The sequence below is a fragment of the Telmatherina bonti genome, assembly GCF_933228915.1.
Source record: "Telmatherina bonti genome assembly, chromosome: 2".
NCBI classification, from domain to species: domain Eukaryota; kingdom Metazoa; phylum Chordata; class Actinopteri; order Atheriniformes; family Telmatherinidae; genus Telmatherina; species Telmatherina bonti.
In genome coordinates this window covers 27,901,396-27,922,324 of record NC_136620.1, presented here as the reverse complement: position 1 = coordinate 27,922,324, position 20,929 = coordinate 27,901,396, and the positions used below count along the sequence as shown (strand labels likewise).

Sequence of the window (20,929 nt, the reverse complement as noted above, 5' to 3'; positions counted from 1 at the left end):
CAATAGCAAAAGTCATAAAAATATAGTACCTAAAAGTTAATATTTGTTTGAATGTTGCAAAAGTAAATACTGTAAAATCTTAATTGCATGTTTGATGAATAGCACAGGATGTGCATTTACACTAACTGTGCAACATCCTTGACTACTATCATCATCTTTTTGCCGCGTCACATTAATTTGGCTTTCTCATTTATTCCGCAGTTTCTTCCTTGTACCTGTGCAGCTGCATGTTTCTGATCTGTGGTTACTGCCCTAATTAATCTGATCATTAGCAGAATGTTTATGGTATGCAAATAGTAATTTTTATAAAAACAAAATTATATGGTCTAGAGCTCTGCAATGTTACAGCCAATGCATAACTTTAAAGATGATGCGTTGCTTAAGCTGGTCAAATATCCCTTTGTGAACCATTTATACAATTCATTCTGACAAAAACTGTGGTGATTTGTAAAATCTGTGATCATATCTTGGAAACAAATATAGGAGACATTTCATATAGCCAGCCAGTTTAAGCTCCTCAAAGCGCAAACAGGGCTTCACACCACTCCCTTAGAAGAACAGCTGCATAATGAGAATGATCCTCAGTTATTGCTATTATGTTGATTGAAGGAGGACAGTACAAATGGTATCTTCTTTTATACCTTTTAAAACATTGGTATCTTTGTTGACAATGCTATTCAACAGCCAGCATTGTCATAATTTTCCATATACCTGTATGCGTCAGAATACAACATTATCTTTGCCAAATACATCAATATAACTCAACAATGAGCTAAAAATTACTGGACTTTTATTCAAATTTTGAAATTATTGTTAATTTATACTTTGTTGAGAAATATTTCCTTTTTTAAGCTTTTTAAATTTACATGATCTAGTTAAAATCACAAAAAAACAAAAAAAAACAAAAAAAAAAAACAGTAATATACAGTTCCAAAATGCAAGAAAAAGTTATTATTTATTTCTACTTTGGTTATTTATGGTACTTTAAGTTTTTGTTCTTTTGTGTTTGCAAAAATAACAAATACATATTCAAGGCAAACTAGACAAAGCAGTAACCATGGCTCTGAAATTGGCAAAAAGGAATGCATTAATCTCTGAGGGCCAAACATTTATGAATAAAAAATCATAACGACTTTTGTAATCTTTCATATTTCTATCTATCTATCTATCTATCTATCTATCTATCTATCTATCTATCTATCTATCTATCTGTCTGTCTGTCTGTCTGTCTGTCTGTCAATTGCTCTCTTGTAGCAATTTCAGAAATATGCAGACAAAATTCTGGGTGTTAACTGAGCACGGGAAAAAAAAACTGCACCAGTAGCCACAGTTCTTCACATATTTCACATAAGCATTGTATTGTATAAATTTTGTATTGTATGCATGCCATTGTATTGTATTGTATTGGATGAGTTATTCTCCAGTGGTCATTCCCTCCTCTGTTCTACAGGTGGCGGTATTCGTTTTATTGTTCAGTGCTCATCCGCAACAAGAAAGTTTACACATGCGCAATGCAATGTGTCTTATATGGAGGGTGTTTGAAGTTGAGCTGTACAGAAGTTAAATATTCAATCTCATAAAGTTGACATTTATAATTACCAGCTTGTTACTTATCGTCAGGTACGGCCACTATGGGTAAGTCGATGTATCTGAAGTTAATGTGTGTCAGTTAATGTTGCGTTGCACGCTGTACCAGCGATTTACGGTGACTAGCTTTACGTTTCCCAGACGGCACCGAAGCTACGTGCTAGGTTATGTTTTTGATACATGTACTACACACTCCGAGGATTGTATTACTTTGTGTTTTAAAACTGAATCTAGTAACTTCCTCAGAGGTAAGATATGCTTTCGGGCTGCTTTGTTTACTGGTACTAGTTAAACTAATAAATATTGAAAACATGCACAAGTTAAAGTAAAGTTTAGCAGAACAATTTAAATTTGTAGGAATCACGAACAACAGATTCTGTCCTCTTTTACCTGATCTTTTAAACTGATTTAAAAACGGAAGTATAGCGTAAAATGAAATACCGCCAAGAAGAAGCTTAATGATACCCTCAAAACACAAGAAATATTGGCTGCCCCCCCCCCCCCCCCCCCCCCCCCAAAAAAAAACCAAACAAAAAAAAACAAAAAAAAAAAAACATTTAATCTACCCATGTTGCCCATCTGTTCCATTTCTAATGTTGTTCGTTTTCATTTATCCAGACAGTAGTGTTGATGGTGCAGAGCAGGAAGAAAAGGAGAGATCCTCATCCCCGGCTGAAATACAGTCTCCTGTGATGGACCGCAACCCATCGCCACCTCCAGACACAGCTGCTGGATCGGAGGAAGACGACCTAGATGCCATTGGAGACACGGTTTACAGCAAGCACTGGCTTTTCAGCACTTTGACTCACCTCATTAATGTAGGAATCCTGTTATTGCTAATTTAGTTCAACCTGGAGCACTTCTAAATACCTTTTAATAATAAGCTAGTTTAGATTGCTTGAGAAGTATCAGACAAGTACTGTAAAATTTCATCTGATCAAGAAACATATTTGGTTGCTCAGATTCTACTCTTAGACTTCTCTGTGGTCAAAATTTGTTTTAGACACAGGTATGTATGTGTGAGATTATGGGGGAATGCTTTAGTTTATTTTTTCAGCTAATATAACAAGCAGCTTTTAATGAGCTCACAAATTTAAATTAATAGTGATTACACACAAACTTCCCTTCTCTAATACAGTCTTCTCTCCTGCAGGCTGTTATAGTTATCTTTATGTTAATATGTGTAAAATTGACTGGTCTTGCAGATGGTCACAGAGCCTTCAGAAGAGGACTCTGAAGGCCAGCTCTCTGATGACGATGAAGAAAATCTGTGCAAAATCTGGGATATGGCAATGGATAAGGTGCAATTTGTCATCAGTGTCCTGTAGACATTTTCTATGTTCTGGATTAGAGTTTTGTACTAAAATACATTTCAAATTGAACATTATCCAGATCAAATAAACTCTCAGGAAATTTAATTTGTAATTAATTACACCAGTTGTTATAGTTAAGTAACATATTCGTTGTTTTCTTATTTACTGACTGTTTATGAACTATCTTTGCAGGATGTAGTTGGTTTTCTGCAGGAATTCAAAGCTGCTGATATCCTCCTAGGAGTGATAGCCAAATCTCGTTGCCCACGGCTTACGGTCAGTAAAATCTTTTCAAATGATACTTCATCCCAGAATGAAATCCTTCATGTTTTGTTGAGCTCTTACTTTGCTATTTCTAAGCTTTAATCACTTTCACGCTTCTCTCCTTTACTAGGAAATAAGTGTAGGAATCCTTGGGAATATTGCTTGTTTCCCTGACACCTGTGTGACTCTGAGCCAAAATGAGGACTTGGGGTAAGTTAAAGCAATCGTCCCTAATTACTATTAAATAGTAAGAGTATAACCTCTATGAAATAGTAACTATTTCATAGAGGTTATACTCTGGTGTGGAAGATTCTGGGTAATGCAGCTCCCTGTGCGTCCACAGTGCTGTGCTGTTGCTGCTTCTTGGTGATACAGATCCACCCACCCTTTTGGAAACCTGCAGGTATTATTTGTGTTTTCTGCAAACTTTTGCAATGGAAGGACTGAGAATGAAATAACAACTTTCTGATTTTGGCAGATTGCTGCTGACCTGCTTGTCCCAAAAAGATGTCTCATCCCTGTGGCTTCAGCGAATACAACAGCAGACATCTGTGTGCTCCAACCTTTGTTTCATCATGCGCAGTTCCACCAACAGTGATTTTCTTTTTCTCAATTTTTACCAGTTTAAAGATTTGTTAAATAATCAAAAATACCCTGAAGCCTCCAAATGTTTATGCTGTTTATCTTCACTATTTGTAGAATTTTGTCCAGGTTGTAAAATCCTTAATTTAAGTCTATATTTAATCTCTTTTTTTTTCAGTGGATTTGCTGGAGAAGGTTGGAGAGCTGGTGGATAAATTGTTTGACCTTGATGAAGAGTTAATGAAAAGCTGGATAACAGCTCAGCCAAATGAGGAAGGCAAGGATGAACACGAAAGCCACCTGGATTTGACTTTATGTCTCCTTGAGGGAGCCAAACAGTTGAGGTGGGAATTGAGTGAGAGACTCTTATAGTTTGTATTGTTTGCATGATTATCACTGACTACAACAGACATGTTGTTTATTGTTGGCTTCATGCAGCAGATGATGATGATGATGATGATGATGATGATGATGATGATATGCACATTATCACAGGTCAGAGAGTTTGAATGGTATCGAGGTTTACCTTCACATCCTCCAGCTCCTCACCACTGTCGAGGAAGGCATTCAGGTTTTTGGTAAGACCACCCACTTTAGTTTCATTTTGCTTTTTAAACATTATTACAGTGATTAAAGGTGTTTTGCTACATTTATCACAAACTAAGAATAGAGAGAACTAAGCTTTTGTCATCTTTATTTCTTCAAGCTGCATCTGATGGGCCTGGTAAACTGGTGTGGGACTTTGTCTGTGACGTTGTGTGTGAGGATCTCTGCCAGCCAAACGATCTTCCGATTGTCTTGCATGAGCAGAAGAACATTTTGGTTCAGGCATTCGCTGTGCTGCAGGCTCTGTACAGATGTCAGGATCAGCAGAGCAGCAGGAGTGACACAAGTAAGCTTTCCAGCAGCTCCACCGTTCTGCTGTTACACGTTTTACTCCAAAGGCAGATGTCGTGACTATCTGATCAGCCATCATGCCATCCACACAGTAGGTGATGGGTGTGTGTTTAATGTGCAGTTGTGTTATCCATGACAATGAAAAGACACCAATAAGGAGCAAATGTTCTCAGACTATGCAGTCATTAATTGATCATTTTCACATTTGTTCTTTTTTTTTGTTTTATTTTTAATTGTATTTGATTTATCTTCAGTTCTGCCTCTCATTGAGACCATTCTGCGGGTGTGTCAGTACCACAGTGAATGCAAAGAAGAAGCTACAAGCAAAGATGACCCATTAGACAACCAGCTGCAAACTCTTGCTGACATCACAGCTGAGTTTCTAGCCGACCTTTGTGATGACATTCCTCAGGTAGATTTGGTCTGCTCATCTTTCACAGTTCAGATAATTTTATGAGATTCCTTTATGCAGCTTGTGACTGTTTTTCCATTCATTGCAGGACACGGTTACAGATTTGGTTAACAAAGGTCACCTGACACAGAAAACCTGTCTCACAGCTGCCACCATTTTACTTCCAAAGTTTAAAACTTCAGTAAGTACTTTTCAAAGTGTGCAGTAAACAGAAAATGTAGAAGCTCCTGGACTTTTATCAGTATGTTTGTAATGTCCTTCAAGACGGGTCATGATCATAATGGATATCTGTAAAGAGCACAGTGACCAATAATGAAATAGACCAGAAAAAATATCACTTTTGACTTTCATGTTCTGCAAAAAAACTCAGCTTTACTGTATAGTTCTGACTTTAACTTCATGACCTTATAGTGAAGCGTATTGTATCTGAATTTTATATTCAGAACTACTCACTGTAACAGTGTGTTCATAGACTCTCTAACAAGGAAAGCTCATCAGATGGTGCAACTGCAGTATAACAATGTGATCATTTAGGCAAAGCCAGAAAAGCAGAAGCAGAGTGTGATTGGAATAATTGTCCTGTTCGGTGACACCGTTTCAAGCCAAGCTTTAGCCGCCACAGATAAAGTTTCAGAATTGGCTTTTAGGTTAATGTTTTGGTTTGTGGTTGATAGGATAATTGCAAGGTGTGCAATTATTGTGGCTTTAGAACAAGCCCAAATGATCAGGTTGGCCGTTGGTATTCAGTGTTAGTGAAATATGTCATGTTTGGTTTTCACCAAAAGAGGCGCTCAGCATTATGGCCAAACATCTTATTGTTTGTACAGACTATGAAGGTGTTCTGTCATAAGAAGGAGAAGACTTCATCCCTTCGAAAGAGCCACGCCTTTTCTGTCTTTTTCTGAATGTATCTTCACAAGCTTTAACATGCTAAATGCAACTGGTAGAGACTCAAGATCGTAAACTATGTTGAATCTTTTCACTTTGTTAATGATCGTTTTTACTGCAAAAGGATGGATTTAAGATCTATTTGGAACTGGTTTTGTAAGCATTCCCAGATTGATGAGCAGCAAAAATTGCTTTTTTAGGATCATAGCTGATGTCTTTCCCCATTGGCTTTGTGTTAACACACACCTGAGTGCTCTAGACCAACCAATTGCTTTTCTTAAAGGTGCTCACAACCGCTGATGATATTGATTATGTAGCGATGCACTGAAATATTTGGTGTTTAGTTTTAACTCAGGTCATCAGGAGCAGGTCTACTTTCTGTTCCAAGTCAGAACCAAACATGGGGTTCAGTTTTTATGCTTTAATGTTTTTATGTAAACCACCTTGAATTGTTTTATACATGAAATTTATTATACAAATAAACCTGCTTTGCCTATTTGTGTAAATTCTAAACATTGAAAAGATCACTTTTTTCCCCATTTATTTCTCTGATACATAAAACTTAAGGATTAAAAGGAGGGCAATCCTATTTTCATAACTACTTCATAATAACTTTATTAATTTAAGGAATTATACCTTGAAATGCAACTAAATCTCACCTTAGGCGAGTTTCTCATTTGCTGTGATGCTATTAATACAGCACCGAAGGATTTATTTAGAGCTTGTGTGCAATGAGGATGTGAGGGACTGAAGCTGCACCAGCTTTTGTGGAAAGTAAACATCATGTTTCCATCCTAACCTTCCTCCTCTTGTACAGTTTCAGCACCTACTGGCCGTGTTGTCTGAGGCTGATCCCCAGTTGGCAGATGCGATGAGGATACAGTTTCCTGTCTGAAGATCCCTCCAGATCCATTTTAAGAACTCATTTAGACTTCACACACTTCTTTTTATAGCAGCCAGTATTTCCTCTCCAAAGATCCTGCTTCATGTCAGAATATTTGCGTTTCCACTGGGGAGACAACATCACAAATGACGGACTTTAATCATTTTGTTTTAATCTTGTTCACCACAATGAAATTAGACTGATTACAGTTGTATTTATGTATAAAAGTTTTCAATTGTTCAGTATTTTTGTAACAAGTGGGTGACAGTTTATATGTATTTTTTTAAAAATTAAAGATCAATGTGTTTTACAAGAGCCATCAACGTGGTGGGACACACAGGTCTAAAGCAAAAAGTGGTCAATTCTGTTGAGGGGGGATTCACTAATCAAGAATTTTGGACAAAAAAAAGCAAAAAATAGCTGCTCAATTCATCACAAAAGTTCATTATGTTGTTCAATGAAATCGAACCACCACTGTGCACACTCCAGAAAAGAGCCATTAAGATGGTGCATAAAGTGGGGTTTCGGGACCATACTGATGAGCTATTTATGAACTCCTGTCAATTAAAACTCCCAGATCTGGTAGAATTTCAAACAGCACAATTAATGTATAAAGTCAGAAACAAACAACTACCAAATAATATACAGATTTTTTTTTACTGATAGAGATGGGGACTATAATTACAGGGAAAACCTTAACTTCAAAACAAGGAGTGTAAGAACTACGTTGAAGAGGATGTGTATTTTGGTTGGTGGTGTGAGGGTTTGGAATAAGCTCACCCATGAGCTGAAACAATGTTCAAGCATGAGTTTATTTAAAAAAAAAAAAAGATTTCGACAGATGCTTTGCAGTAAGTATGTGGATGAGAGTTTGAAATGAGTTCAAAGGAGGTACAAATGGGAGAAAAAGGACTGTATATAGATGTGTCCATGAATGTTTAGGTGGTTATGTTGGGGTATACATGGGTGTGAGAACGAGTAGAGGTGTATATTTGTAGAAATGTAAGTATGTATAGGGGTAGTTTGGGTGCAGGGGTAGGAGCAAATAAGTTATACTTCTTCCTACCCCTTTTTAGACCTGTCAACAGAATACATGGGTTTTGTAGAGGCTATACATATATGTATGTAAAAAATAACATAAATAATGTTGACTTGTCTGAAATAATTTTTTTTTAAAAAAAAGACAAAAATGAGAACAGGGAAGTCCATTAACATAAAATTTATCTGGAGCATGCCACAGTTTTACATTTAGATTTCTCTGTATTTTATTTTCTTAAGTTTCTACATGGCTTCAAATAAATCTGTCATCTAGCCTATCGAACCAAAAATAATGTATTTGTTTGCATCTATTTAACACGCAATATTAAATCTGTTGTGTTTATTTTCAATATATCTTTACGCATAAGGAAAAGAAGCTGGATTGCGTCACCTTCTTAAGCATATGAGTAATGGTCCTAATGCTGATGACAACATCAAGTGTTTACCAGAGGGTGATAGTTACTTGATAAGGATAATAAAATTAGATGAAAGGCTTGAAGCCGGCAACAATACGCTCATTTGGTTTCCAAATGCACCATTTCGCCCACTCATGGAGAAGAGCAGGACAACCTGCGCATTTCCAGCAGGCTTACGAAGGCCCTCTGAATATAGCAGCTTTTTAATTAAAGCTTGGATTGATATGTAGAACACTCTTTCTTATGGAAATCCCAAGGTAGTCTAGAGTGTACGTGAGGAAGTGATCGTCCTGTGGGGGAGGGGGTAAAACTTATCTTTTAAACCATGTTCATGCCAGACATGAAATGTGCATCGTCAAGACCTGATGCACATGGATTATTGATGCCTTCATGTGAAAACTATCTCATATGTGTTTTAAATGGCAACAATATAGTCATGCTTGGCCTTTTCAAGGCTGCTTGTAGGCAATGACTTGCATTCTGTTGGCTAATCTTTCTGCAGGCCTCGCTGCAGGCAAGTCATGTCACGGAAATCAAGTTGAAGCCCAGATGTTTCCTGTTGCTCTGCCAAACTTCATTTTCAGCCTGGTGGTCTTTAAAGCAGCCTGATATGATCTGACTTCATGTGTGAATGGTGCATTCTACTGCATACATCCGTGACTATGAGCCCCTGCTGGTTGTTTTGATGCTGAATGTCAGTAATTTAGTTCTCTTCTCAACCCTGCCCACACAGTCTGACGTTCTTTCAAATTATATTACATTTTGCCTCACAAGAAATTAAGTGCTCATGTCTGGTTTGTCTTTTTTTTTTTAATTTTTTTTATTGAAGTTTACATCCTACCACATTCATTCAGGCCTGAGAAGAATAAAAGCTACATTTGACATTAAATAACTTTTGTTTTATAAATATTTAGATTTTAAGGGTTTTTTTGTTCATTCATTTTGCAGACATAAACATTCAATCTGCAGGAAGATATAAACATATATATATTTTTCTGAAGCATGTATTGAGGAAACTGAACTTAGAAACGCTCTATGGAAGAAATTGCAGCATATTTCTCTTGGAAGTTTTACATTCTGCACTGGGTGAAGAACTTTTTGTTTCCAAAGGGGGTTTAAAAAAAAAAAAAAAAAAAAAACCAAAATGAAAATAACCACAACAATCACAATTAGACAAACCTGGATTATGATAATTAGCCCTTCTGTATGTGGCCTTCTGTACCTGATAGAGTGCAAGTACGTGTGACAATGAACGGACAAAGCGTACGTGTGCACTTTCAAATTGCATTTCCTTTGATTCCAAGCCCTGCCTTATTCACCACCTGGTCAAGGTGTGTTAGTAAAGATACATGATGCTAGTGGGTGCAATCAAAGCCCCCTTCAACTCATTTCCTGCGTTCCCTGGCTTTCTATCTCTTGTCAACAGATTTACAATGAAATGTTCCCCTTATTTGATCTTTGATGTCACTTACGCAGACCTGTGTTGATCACAAAAAAAGGTAGACAGTAGTCAGCTTATGATCTTTGGCATTGTCTGTACACCATATTATAACACTGTAAACAACCCATTTTGTGTGACGTTGAAAGCATGTGCCATCAAAATCCAGATCATTTGAAATCTGTTTATTTTAATAAAATCATATAGGGTAAACTTTAAAAAACAAAAATATTAAGAACCTAATCCAAAACATTTACAGAACAAATTTTACTTCGTGTGATGTTTATAAAGCAGGTATTTCTTAATATTTTTCCAGTCATGTAACACAGGTATCCTAACTGTGGCAGGTGTTTCTTGCTGCAGGCCTGTCCTGTGTAAACTGACGTCTGTCACCAAGCAGCCCATGCTGCTGTTTGCTCAGCAATGAAAGAATTGGAGCTAATTAAAGAGATGCAGTCCTGCTACAGGAAGTGTGCGTAAGCAGACCATTCACTGTTCTGATTAGTTAGTTGTTCAAACAGGCCTCAGACATCAGGTGAAAGACTGGAATTCTATTGATGAGGTGATATTACAAGGCCTTGAATATGTGGAAATTTAAACACTGGTGTCATAATTAAAGGTGGAAAAGGGAGGCCAGACGTACTACAAAGGATGAACAAAATATTATCTACTAAAGAAAAAACATTGTTTCTCCAAAAACTGAGTGTTTCAAATAAAGCACAGTGCAATAATTTTCATATAATAAAAAATATACATTCGACTTTAAAAGACAGCGAGAGAGAGCAGCTTAATTGCAATGTACAAACATGCCTATTTTGATTTTTAATGTCAAGAAAAAATTAAAGGTTTAGGGAGGGTAAAAAATACTGAGAAAACCTTACACTGATATTTCCTTTGTTTATAACTTCTTTATTGATGGCAAAATGTAAATGTAATGTAAAATCTAGAATCACTCTGCTTTTTAAAATGTCCAACTCTTGTATCTGTACATGCAGCAGGTAATATTAGAACATATCAATGAACCAGGATCTCGCTATTTATTTCTTCAAAGGTGTGCTAGAAGTAGAGATTAGAAGCACATTTTACATTAGTTTGGACCTCTGTAGTGCCTCATTTTTTCTGTGCATGTGTCGCCTTATCATACGGAGCAAGTTTGAGAAGTACTTATTACAGTCACAAGTGTTTTATGATGAATTTCTTCTATTATGGACAGTGGCAGTAACGGGTGGCATCTGCCCTGCTGAAGCATCTTTGAGCAGCATCTCTGACACTTGAACCAGAACCCCTGACTCCACTGAAGAATACAATATGAACGCATATCGTTTTTGTGTTTTCATATCACATCTTTCCCAACCACACAACGAGATGCCATAAACTTCTAGTTCATTAAATGTTCCTCTTGCATGGTGTCTTAGTGCCATGGGTGAGATTAACTGCAGAGATCTCTTGTAGCTTGATGCTCAGACACTGTGAGTAAATCCCTCTGATTGGAGTGAACAGAACTGGGACAGACTGGTCACAGTGTAGCTCTTAACACCCACAGTAACATCTATCACAGACTTAGTCATAAGAGCATCTCTACAGTTTTCTTTTTAGTTGGGTATTAGTCTGTTTGGTGGCCTGGTAAGCCTGGCAGCAATATAAGAAACTTCCCGGTGCTGTTTTCTGGAGAAGTAAGTTATTCTACATGTGGCATGAATGAATGTGTTGTGTGCTCACAAAGCCTGACCATTAAAGAGCAGGAGAGGCTTTGTCAGAATCTACAAGAGCTCAGTATCCAACCTTATTTTGGATTAAAGAAACTAAAAGACGAAAAATTCCCATAGCAGTTAAAACTCGACATACATCTGTTATCAGGATGGGAAAAATAGGAATATCTACTTGCATCTTTTTGACACATTTTGCATTCACACATTTTGCACAGCATTATCCAGAAGAATATCCCTACTATAGTTTAAATGGACTTCTCTAGCTGAGAATGACCTGAATGATTCCCTTTGAAAATATTAATCAGTATCTTTAATGTCTGCTTGTAATCCTTGAAGTTAAACTGAGCTTAAAATCAAATTACAATGGGACCTTTAAAAAGGCAAGTGAATCCCAAAGAGTTCTCTATTGCCACTGCATCCTTTGTAAGCATATGTAATATTTACACACTGAGTGGTCAAGCCAAGACTGTTTGTATTTTATTTATTTATTTATTTCCTTTATTTCACCAGGAAAGTCCCATTGAGATAAAAAAAAAAAAAAAAAAAAAACTATTTTTCAGGTGAATCCTAGCCAAGAGGCAGCAAATAGTATCAATTGAAGCAACATCACAATTACAATTACTTACAAATGAAAAGAACAGTTACATGGATGAGCTGCTTAGACAAATGATGATTAAAAGAAGACATGGTGTAGTGCCGTTTATAAGATGGACAGAAAAAAAGATTTCTCTGCTGAATCGAACATGAAATTGAACAAAATGGAGATGATATATTCTGCTGTGAACCAGCGCGCTAGAGGGTTTGAGACTGATGAAAGGTATGTCGTCAGTGAATCCTGAACAATAACCTGGTTGCTTTGCCTTTGTCCTTGTTTTTAAATCTGTTACCGACAAGGAAGCAAGTCTCCAACTTGTCCGAATGACGCATTCACTTTATTAGATCTGGACAACATGAGTTCACATCTTCTAACGTTAACTTGTTTTTGGGTTTTCTTTTGGGTTTTTTTGGCAGTGGCCTTATCAGCTCCCTCTACTGTACTCAGGTAATAACAGAAGGCCACTGTAATGTCTCTAAACACTAATTACAAAGCCAAGGTCACCATTTTTCTGTATGAAATTCTGATTACTTCACTTATTTTTAACTCTTTAAACTCCTTGAACTCTGCAGCCAAACTCAAGTCTTACGAAAATGTATTTTATTTAAAGTGATAACAACTTCATTGCTTTATCAATCTGACCAGCTGTCACAGACATTTCATAGTCACTTTGCAGACATGATGAGACAGTGCTCCATTTCCATTTTAGTTTGTAACTCTTTAAAATATTAATAGTTCATGTGTTTTTTTTTTTTGTTTGTTTGTTTTTTGCTTTGGCAGTGTACAGTGTGACTCCAGAATTAGGCAGAAATGTTTGCCTTTTTGTGTGTGGAGATAGAAAAAAGCTCTTGCTGACAGCCAGGTAAACAAGTTCACCCATGCATCTCTAAACTAAAATGGATGTTCTTTCCTGCAAACTTCGTGCCCACAGCGAATTGTAACATGGAGTGACAGCTGATGTTGCCCTGTGCTGCAGGACCTCAGTGGGAAGGGCCAGGTGTGTGTCCATGAATGCCATGAAGCACAGAGACAACATAATTGGTTGTGAACTGTTCCTTTAAGCGGAATTCTGGTCAATGCTACTGTCTAACACAACATCTAAGAGCAGATCCAGGTTCAGTTCCAGAGAAGGGGAAGTTCCCTTCACTACCTCCTGGCTTGTGTAAAGCATCAGTTCATATCACGGGTGACACAGAGCAGGTCCACCTGAGACAAACTGTGTGTGAATCAGCCACATGTATCAGTGCATGGGGACTTTGACCTGGCTAGAAGCTAGAAGTACATGGCTCATCGAGGCTCCAGACATCTCTCTTGTCCTATTTGTAAGGTGACTTTAGCTTAGAGAACAGTGGTGTTATCTGTTTAAAGTAATGAGGTCTCATAGAGCTCCCCTGTCTTGGTTTTACTTGCTGAAGCTTCTGAAAGCCTTTTCCACTGATTGTTTTGATCTTATTAAAAGGTGAAGGGTGTTAAAGAGAAGAAAACATGGAGATTATATGTCTTATGTGCACAAAGGGGCCAGAGGCGCTTAAAGAGCCAAAGAATGGATTTTGACACGGGTGGGGGTTGATCATGTTTGGATCATTAGAGTGAAGGCAGGTGGTCTGCACTTGAATCCTCTTAAACCTTGACCTTTTCTTTGTGTAAAGGAGCTAACAAACAAGAAAATTATAATTGCTTGTGCAATATATTATGAAATCTTAGCTCACAAGTTTTCAGGTCTCCATTAAAATGTAGAATTACCATCATACCATATTTTCAATGTTTAATAAGTTATTTGGATGCTTTCTATACAGTCAAAATGAACAAAATCCATATATATATATATTTGCTTGTTTTTTAGAAAGATGCGTCATTTTAGTGTAATTTTTATTCCTGTTAAGTGTTATCTTTTATGTTATTAAAAAGCCAGTTTAACTGTGCATTATATTCTCTTAAAATCTGGATTGATTGATCTCATTGAAGCCTTCAAGCCTTTAGCTGGAAAAAAGACACCTTTTGTCTGAATGACGTGGGCGGTGCTGCTCTTTTTCCATTTGCTGCTGTGGGAGCGATTATTTCCCCCTCCTGTTACCCAGGATGGTTAAATAGCAAAGCTCTCCGCTTCTCGGGGTAGATAATCCCCTTTTACTGAGAAAGGGTTATTCAGACTATCTAGCTGTGGAAGAGTTGGGTAAAAGGAAAAAAAAGGACAGAAAAAGAGACTAACTAAACTGGTGTAGTTTAACATGTACTCAAACAAAGTTGAAGGACCACGTAGAGGCAGATCCTTTGATTCCATGAACATCGGCTTTGAGGAAAAACTGCTGAATAATGAGGTAAGAAATGCGTCAGTGAAATAGAAGAAAAGATAGAAAGAAGATGCACTTAGATGACTTTAAGCCATATGAACAGTGTAACAGGTGTTACATGATGAGAACTTCGAGGTGAAGACAACTAGCAAAGCAAAAAGGGTTTTTATAATGAGTAAAAATGTAAAAAAATTTCCGTGACAGTGGTGGGTCGATCAGTTCGGGTCATCATAAGCTTCCACTTTCGTCGTCAGTGCAGATTAATTTAAGCAGTGTTATAGTGTTTGCGTCAAAGGTTTAAGAGGGTTGGATGAGGATACCTTCAAATTTCACTTGATAAATGACCGATTATTGCTTCACTTGTGTGTTACATCGATTTCTCTAGCAAGCGACAGATGCGTTAGAAGGTAAACATCATGTTGTCTACATTGTCCGTCTCATTTGGGCACATGAATAAGAGGCTGGCATCTTTCTGGGGGATTATCAGGTCATTTACAAAACAATTGACTGCACGCTATAAAAAGTTAGACTTATGTTGCATTAATAACTGCACAAAGTCCAATTAGATACACAGTGGCATTGATTAAAAACGAGTAATTTAATTCATTGTTTCAAAATGTTTCCTATTGCTTTCTACCAAGCAGAACGCATATCCATTTATGGTTTTTGCAGCACGAAGATAAGAAAACATGGCAGACAGCAAATAAATGGATTGATATGTAAGGAAAGTTTAAACTAAACTAAAGTTAGAATAAAAAGCTTAATTCACTGGATCCAAAACGTGTTTGCTTCGGTGATTAAACGCTGCCTAAAGTCTGATAAGATTTCAACTTGCAGGGAGCTAATAATAGGCTTCTCCGCTGTCTAAATGAGATTGCCATAAGGCGATTCTTTGAGACAGACAAGTTCATCTTCGTTAAACCGAGACGCAAAGAGTTGACCCCAGAGAGCGTCCTGATCCAGTCTCCATGCACTAATGCTTTCAGGGTTGTTGCTAACAAGGGTTCACCGAAAACTGGTCTGCCGCGCTGTCTACACAATGTTTGAAGGACGAAATATGGTAGGAAGCGATTGAATTAACTTTCACATATTCTCGTAGGTTCCCTGCAGCTCGGATACCTCCTGTGTGAACGGACGTTTTGTACATTTCACTGTGCGATGAGTTGATGGGACGTCTAAAAGTTTTCTACTTCTGAATTGTTGTCTCAACTTTGTGTCTCAAGCAAAGTGGTCGATAAAACCCTGCAGTTAGTTAAAACAGATTAGCTTTTCTGTGGTGTTAGCAGTTCCACTTCTACAGACTAACACAGGATTACATGAATTTTCCCCTGGCGTGTGCAGCCGTGCGTCAACGTGAGGACGCTGTCCGAGGTGCTGAAATGGACAAGCTCGTTGTTCTCTTTACTTTTCTGATCAAACTTCCAGGTTTGTGTTGGATCTGCAAGATTCACACTGAATATTTTATATTGGTGGATATAGGGAACCTATTTTATTGTTTTATTGTGGTTGTTCTTTTCTTCAGTATTTTTTCTTCAGTGTGCTAGAAATATTTGTCTACTAATGCACCCCAAGTTTACCTGTCTTTGACTCTTACCCTCCGTGCTCACTACCTGATGCTAGTGATGCACGTACATACAGTGTGACAAGATGTTCAAAGGATTTTTGGATCGGTAGATGATCTTAAGTGATTAGAAGCTGTGCACTCACGTCATTATGTACGCTAAGCTTTGGTTGAGTTGTAACAAGTGCATTAGATGAACTTGATGCAGGTGTAAACCAAATTAGAAAGGCTGATAAGATGAATATATGAGGATGTTGGTTGTTACCAGACGTTGTATGAGTTGGTAATTACATAACCTATAGGCAGATTTAAATCTAACAACCTTTAATTGATATTTGCAGATAAATAAATCAACTTTCACAAAAATTGAAGAAAACACTGAAAAGAAGAATACATCAGAGAAAGGAAGAGCAACAATCATCTTTTCCCTCAAGAATGAAGTGGGAGGACTTGTAAAGGCACTAAAACTTTTCCAAGTATGGTCAATTTATAAAACAACTAACTGTTTAGAAGTGACTTAAATCAGAAAGCAGTATCCGCATTATAAGATATAATTTTGTTTATTTTCTCCATCAGTAGCCGTCTTGCTGTTTCGACATTCACAGAGATAATTATGCAAAATTAGTTAAATATGCTTTTAATTGTTTCTTGCAGGAAAACCATGTCAATCTTGTACACATTGAATCCAGAAAATCCAAAAGACGCAACTCTGAGTTTGAGATTTTTGTGGACTGCGACAGCAACCATGAACAACTGAATGAAATCATCCAACTTCTTCGAAAGCATGTGAACGTGGTGGACATGGACCCCCCAGATAACTCCTGTCTACAAGAAGAAGGTGAGACAGCAGCAACTGAAACTCTGAAACCTGTGTGATACATATCACATCAGACCTTATTAACTGTAAAAATGTATTTTTTTCTCTTTTTTTCAGATATGTACAAGGTACCTTGGTTTCCAAAGAAAATTGCAGACTTGGACAAATGTGCAAATCGTGTCCTGATGTACGGCTCTGAGCTGGATGCTGACCACCCGGTACAGTATTAGGCTTAGTTTTCGTAAGAAAACAAAACAGAATAATAAATAGAAAAGCAAACAAAGTTCAATGCTATAGAAAACAGACAATCATGTTTATCTTCTTTGTTTATCAGGGTTTCAAAGACAATGTGTACCGCAAACGCCGAAAGTACTTTGCTGATCTTGCTATGGCCTACAAACAGTATGTTTCTAAAGTATAGTTTTCAGAATCTGAAAATTTTCTCTGACACTAAAGGATTTTTCTTTTTTGTTCCAGTGGGGATCCCATCCCTCATATTGAATTCACAGAGGAAGAGGTGAAGACTTGGGGAGTTGTGTACAGGGAGCTCAACAAGTTGTATCCTACCCATGCCTGCCGGGAATACTTGAAGAACCTGCCACTGTTGTCCAAATACTGTGAATGTCGGGAGGACAATATCCCTCAGCTGGAAGATGTCTCACGCTTCCTTAGAGGTGGGTTTTTTTGTTTTTTTGTTTTTTTTATTTATTTATTTATTCTAAACAAATACTCTTTTTTTCACTTGTCTTTAATGAGAAAACCAACAAATGTTTTTTTTCAGAGCGAACTGGATTTACCATCAGACCTGTGGCAGGTTACCTGTCTCCACGTGACTTCCTAGCTGGTTTGGCCTTCCGCGTGTTCCACTGTACCCAGTATGTGCGGCACAGTTCTGATCCCTTGTACACCCCAGAACCGTGAGTAATAATCACCACAATAAGCAAACATGTGGTGTTACAATTAAAACAATGGTCTAAATATTCTTTTACCTTTCACTACAAAGGGACACATGCCACGAGCTGTTGGGTCATGTGCCACTGCTAGCAGAGCCCAGCTTTGCCCAGTTTTCTCAGGAGATTGGTCTTGCATCACTCGGGGCTTCAGATGACTCAGTTCAGAAACTGGCCACAGTGAGTACCATAGCTGACGGCATTGCCCAAATATATTTGAGATTTGAAATCCCCAGACACAACCATGATTGCTTCTTTGTAATCCTGTGCTGCAGTGCTACTTCTTCACAGTGGAGTTTGGACTATGCAAGCAGGAGGGACAGCTGCGGGCATATGGAGCTGGGCTGCTGTCATCCATCAGTGAGCTTAAGGTGAAGACATTAAAACAGGCCTCAGAAGGAAACATAATATGCATGAATTATTCTGACATCTTCTAATTGTGTAACTAGAAATAAAGTACCTGAAAAATGTTAAATGTTATGTAATTTAACTTGGCAGAGAGAATTGTCTCCTTTAGGTCTAACTGATTTAATCATTTTGGAAAAAGAATGACACTGACAGGATGATTGACTAGAATATTTCTAACATTTACATCATGTTTCTCTTATACAGCATGCACTCTCTGGTAATGCAAGGATAATGCCTTTTGACCCAAAAGTTACATCCAAGCAAGAATGCATCATCACAACATTTCAGGATGTTTACTTTGTGTCGGACAGCTTTGAAGAGGCCAAAGTCAAGATGAGGTGAGACTGCTTGTTCCGTCATTTATCTTTATGTTAATGATGTTGCTACCTAGCCTTGTATGTTGTTTTACAAATGATTCAATATGGGGTTTGTTCTTTTTAGGGAGTTTGCCAAGACCATCAAGCGTCCCTTCACAGTTCGATACAACCCATACACCCAGAGTGTGGATGTGCTAAAGGACACTCCCAGCATAAACAGCGTGGTAGAGGAGCTTCGACATGAGCTCGATATCGTGGGTGATGCACTCAGTCGGCTGAACAAACAGTTGGGCGTCTGACTGTCCACAGTTCAGCTGACATAACAATCTACAGCCCTTCCACGCTTGCCATGTCATCCCCAGCACTGCTGTAGATATATTGCTTGTGTTTTGCTCTTCATCAGTGTATTGAATGTGCATCACTTTGACAAAATGCTCTGTTGTCTCCACTGTATTGTATATGGCTGATGCCATTTAATAGGTGCAGTAGGTATGTTTAGTCCTTCATGTCAGCATGTTTCACAAACCCAAAGAGCTGCTTAATCTGAGACACCGTTTTGCTTTCACTGTACCTGGATTATACTGGATTCTGTATTGCAAACAATCAACGTGCTTTCATGGTACTTAAGTACACTTTTATAACACCCCTAGCTGTTACAAACACGTGTGGTTTCTTTTGCTTCCTGTCAGCTGCTGTTGTGTATGATCATGTGACCTTTTTTGTATTTAACTTCATCCTTCTTTACATTTATTCATCTTCATTTCAGTGATATTTATAAAATGTACTTTGTTTTTATTCTTTTGGTGTATGTATAATGTTGTCTTTTGTGTGCTGTTGAAAAAAATTATGAAAGAGAAAACTTTCAATAACTAGTGTTATAAAGATGCTTTCATAATTATGACAGATTTGGCCCATTTCAGTTGATTTTACAGTGATTATTTTGAATACCTCCTTTTGAAGTGAATATAACTGTAGTACTCTGGAAATCAAAACATTATTTTTCTACGGTAAAGAAATATAGAAATTAAGTGTAGGTTATGTCTCAAACTAAAAATACATGTTATGAAAATATCCATTGTGTCTACTATTATTTTTCTCTCTGTCTCCCCTTCATCTCTCTATTAACCCATTAAAACTATGAAAATCATTGAGATTGAAAAAAGTAACCTAAATTCTTGGAAATGTTTTGTATGTTAAAATTACAGAACTGTTCACATATTTTGAGCCACCAATCATTTCTATGTGTTTTGCTTCCAAGGAGTCAGCCTTCTTGTGATTTTAAGTAGTTTCTTTGGGCAATTCATTAACATCAATGTGACACAAAGACTCCTAGTTTGGTCCCATATCTTGAATTGCACAAATGAAAAATGCCAAAGATAGTACAGATATGCTATTTTTGCACCGACATATTGAATCACAACTCTATTAGAAGAAAACTATCTGCAGTAGAAGAACAGTACTTAAAGAGGATTTCCTTCAGAAATAAGGGGGGAAAAGCCAACAAAAATCAAACAATAGTTTTAAGAGATGCATCAATCGATCTGCTGTCCGTCTCAGAAGGGATCTGCCCATGAAAGTGTGACTGTCAACAAACCACTGATAAAGAAGGGAAGTTAGAGAGAAAAGCTAGAATTACAGAAGAAAAGGACTGAAACACAGTAGGTACAAGTCCTGCGGAGTCATAAATCACCTCAACATCATTGAGGCAGAGTGGGACCAACGTGAAAGAGAAAAAAGACAGACAAACTCCAAAGGAGAAAAAAAATTAAAAGACAGGTTTTCTATAAGAGGATTGAAGAGGTGGTGTTCAAAAAAATAAAGAGTCGTACCAAATATTACTCTTTCAAGCTTGTCAGAATTGTAAAAACTCTTTTTGGGTCTTATGTGCTGTATTTCCTTTTGTGTTTACATATTCAAGTAACTGTCAAATTCCCTGTTTTTCTGACAATAAAAACAAGGGAATAAAATTTGCATAGCTCCTCTCAATAGAAATTACTAACTGTGAAGTAAGGTGGTTAAGTAAAATCTGATGTTCTCTTCCTGTTTTAATTTATTATTCTGCATTAATCCTTTGATGCATGAATTTAAAAAACAACAACAACAAAAAAAAACAAACAATGCTAAATCTTTTTGAATACAATATTTTACCTCTACAGACAAATGCAAAGATTTGTTTTTTTGTTTGTGATATTCAGAATTTATCATGATCTATGATTTATTTCAATGTACTCTATAAAATATTTATAAAATCTTCATAAAATAACATATAATCATCATATTATGTAAATCTTGTATAAAATATAGCTGTATCATTTTCTTTTCCTTTCTATCACAAAGGCAAACTTGAGTAATTACATTATGTTCAATTACATCATATATTAATTTATTCTCCAGTGAGTGGAAACATATTGGATGACTCATTAAAATCGACTGAAGTGGTTTATTTACAAAAATACCATCTTCATTCATGAAAATGCAAAAAAAAAGCATGTAAATATGTGTCCACTATAGGACTACTATGTATAAAGGGTTAAACATATCTTGTGTATCTGTGGCTACAAAT

General features: G+C 37.1%; 2 protein-coding genes across 2 annotated transcripts; both read left to right on the top strand.

Moving 5' to 3' along the window:
- Positions 1 to 1,509: 1,509 nt before the first annotated feature.
- Positions 1,510 to 7,082, top strand: saal1 (serum amyloid A-like 1). Its single transcript, XM_079249539.1, has 13 exons — positions 1,510 to 1,635; positions 2,206 to 2,405; positions 2,793 to 2,888; positions 3,093 to 3,176; positions 3,295 to 3,374; positions 3,508 to 3,567; positions 3,643 to 3,758; positions 3,925 to 4,090; positions 4,242 to 4,324; positions 4,453 to 4,638; positions 4,898 to 5,055; positions 5,144 to 5,236; positions 6,761 to 7,082. Exons 1-13 carry the CDS (start codon positions 1,632 to 1,634, stop codon positions 6,836 to 6,838), a joined length of 1,404 nt encoding a protein of 467 aa, XP_079105665.1. The 5' UTR covers positions 1,510 to 1,631; the 3' UTR covers positions 6,839 to 7,082.
- A 7,168-nt stretch (positions 7,083 to 14,250) lies between these two features.
- tph1a (tryptophan hydroxylase 1 (tryptophan 5-monooxygenase) a) lies at positions 14,251 to 18,665 on the top strand (the record flags this gene model as incomplete). Its single annotated transcript, XM_079256079.1, has 11 exons — positions 14,251 to 14,340; positions 16,216 to 16,350; positions 16,529 to 16,712; positions 16,809 to 16,909; positions 17,026 to 17,093; positions 17,169 to 17,365; positions 17,473 to 17,608; positions 17,695 to 17,821; positions 17,917 to 18,012; positions 18,254 to 18,387; positions 18,491 to 18,665. 11 exons carry the CDS (start codon positions 14,251 to 14,253, stop codon positions 18,663 to 18,665), a joined length of 1,443 nt encoding a protein of 480 aa, XP_079112205.1.
- Between the last annotated feature and the right edge of the window lie 2,264 nt (positions 18,666 to 20,929).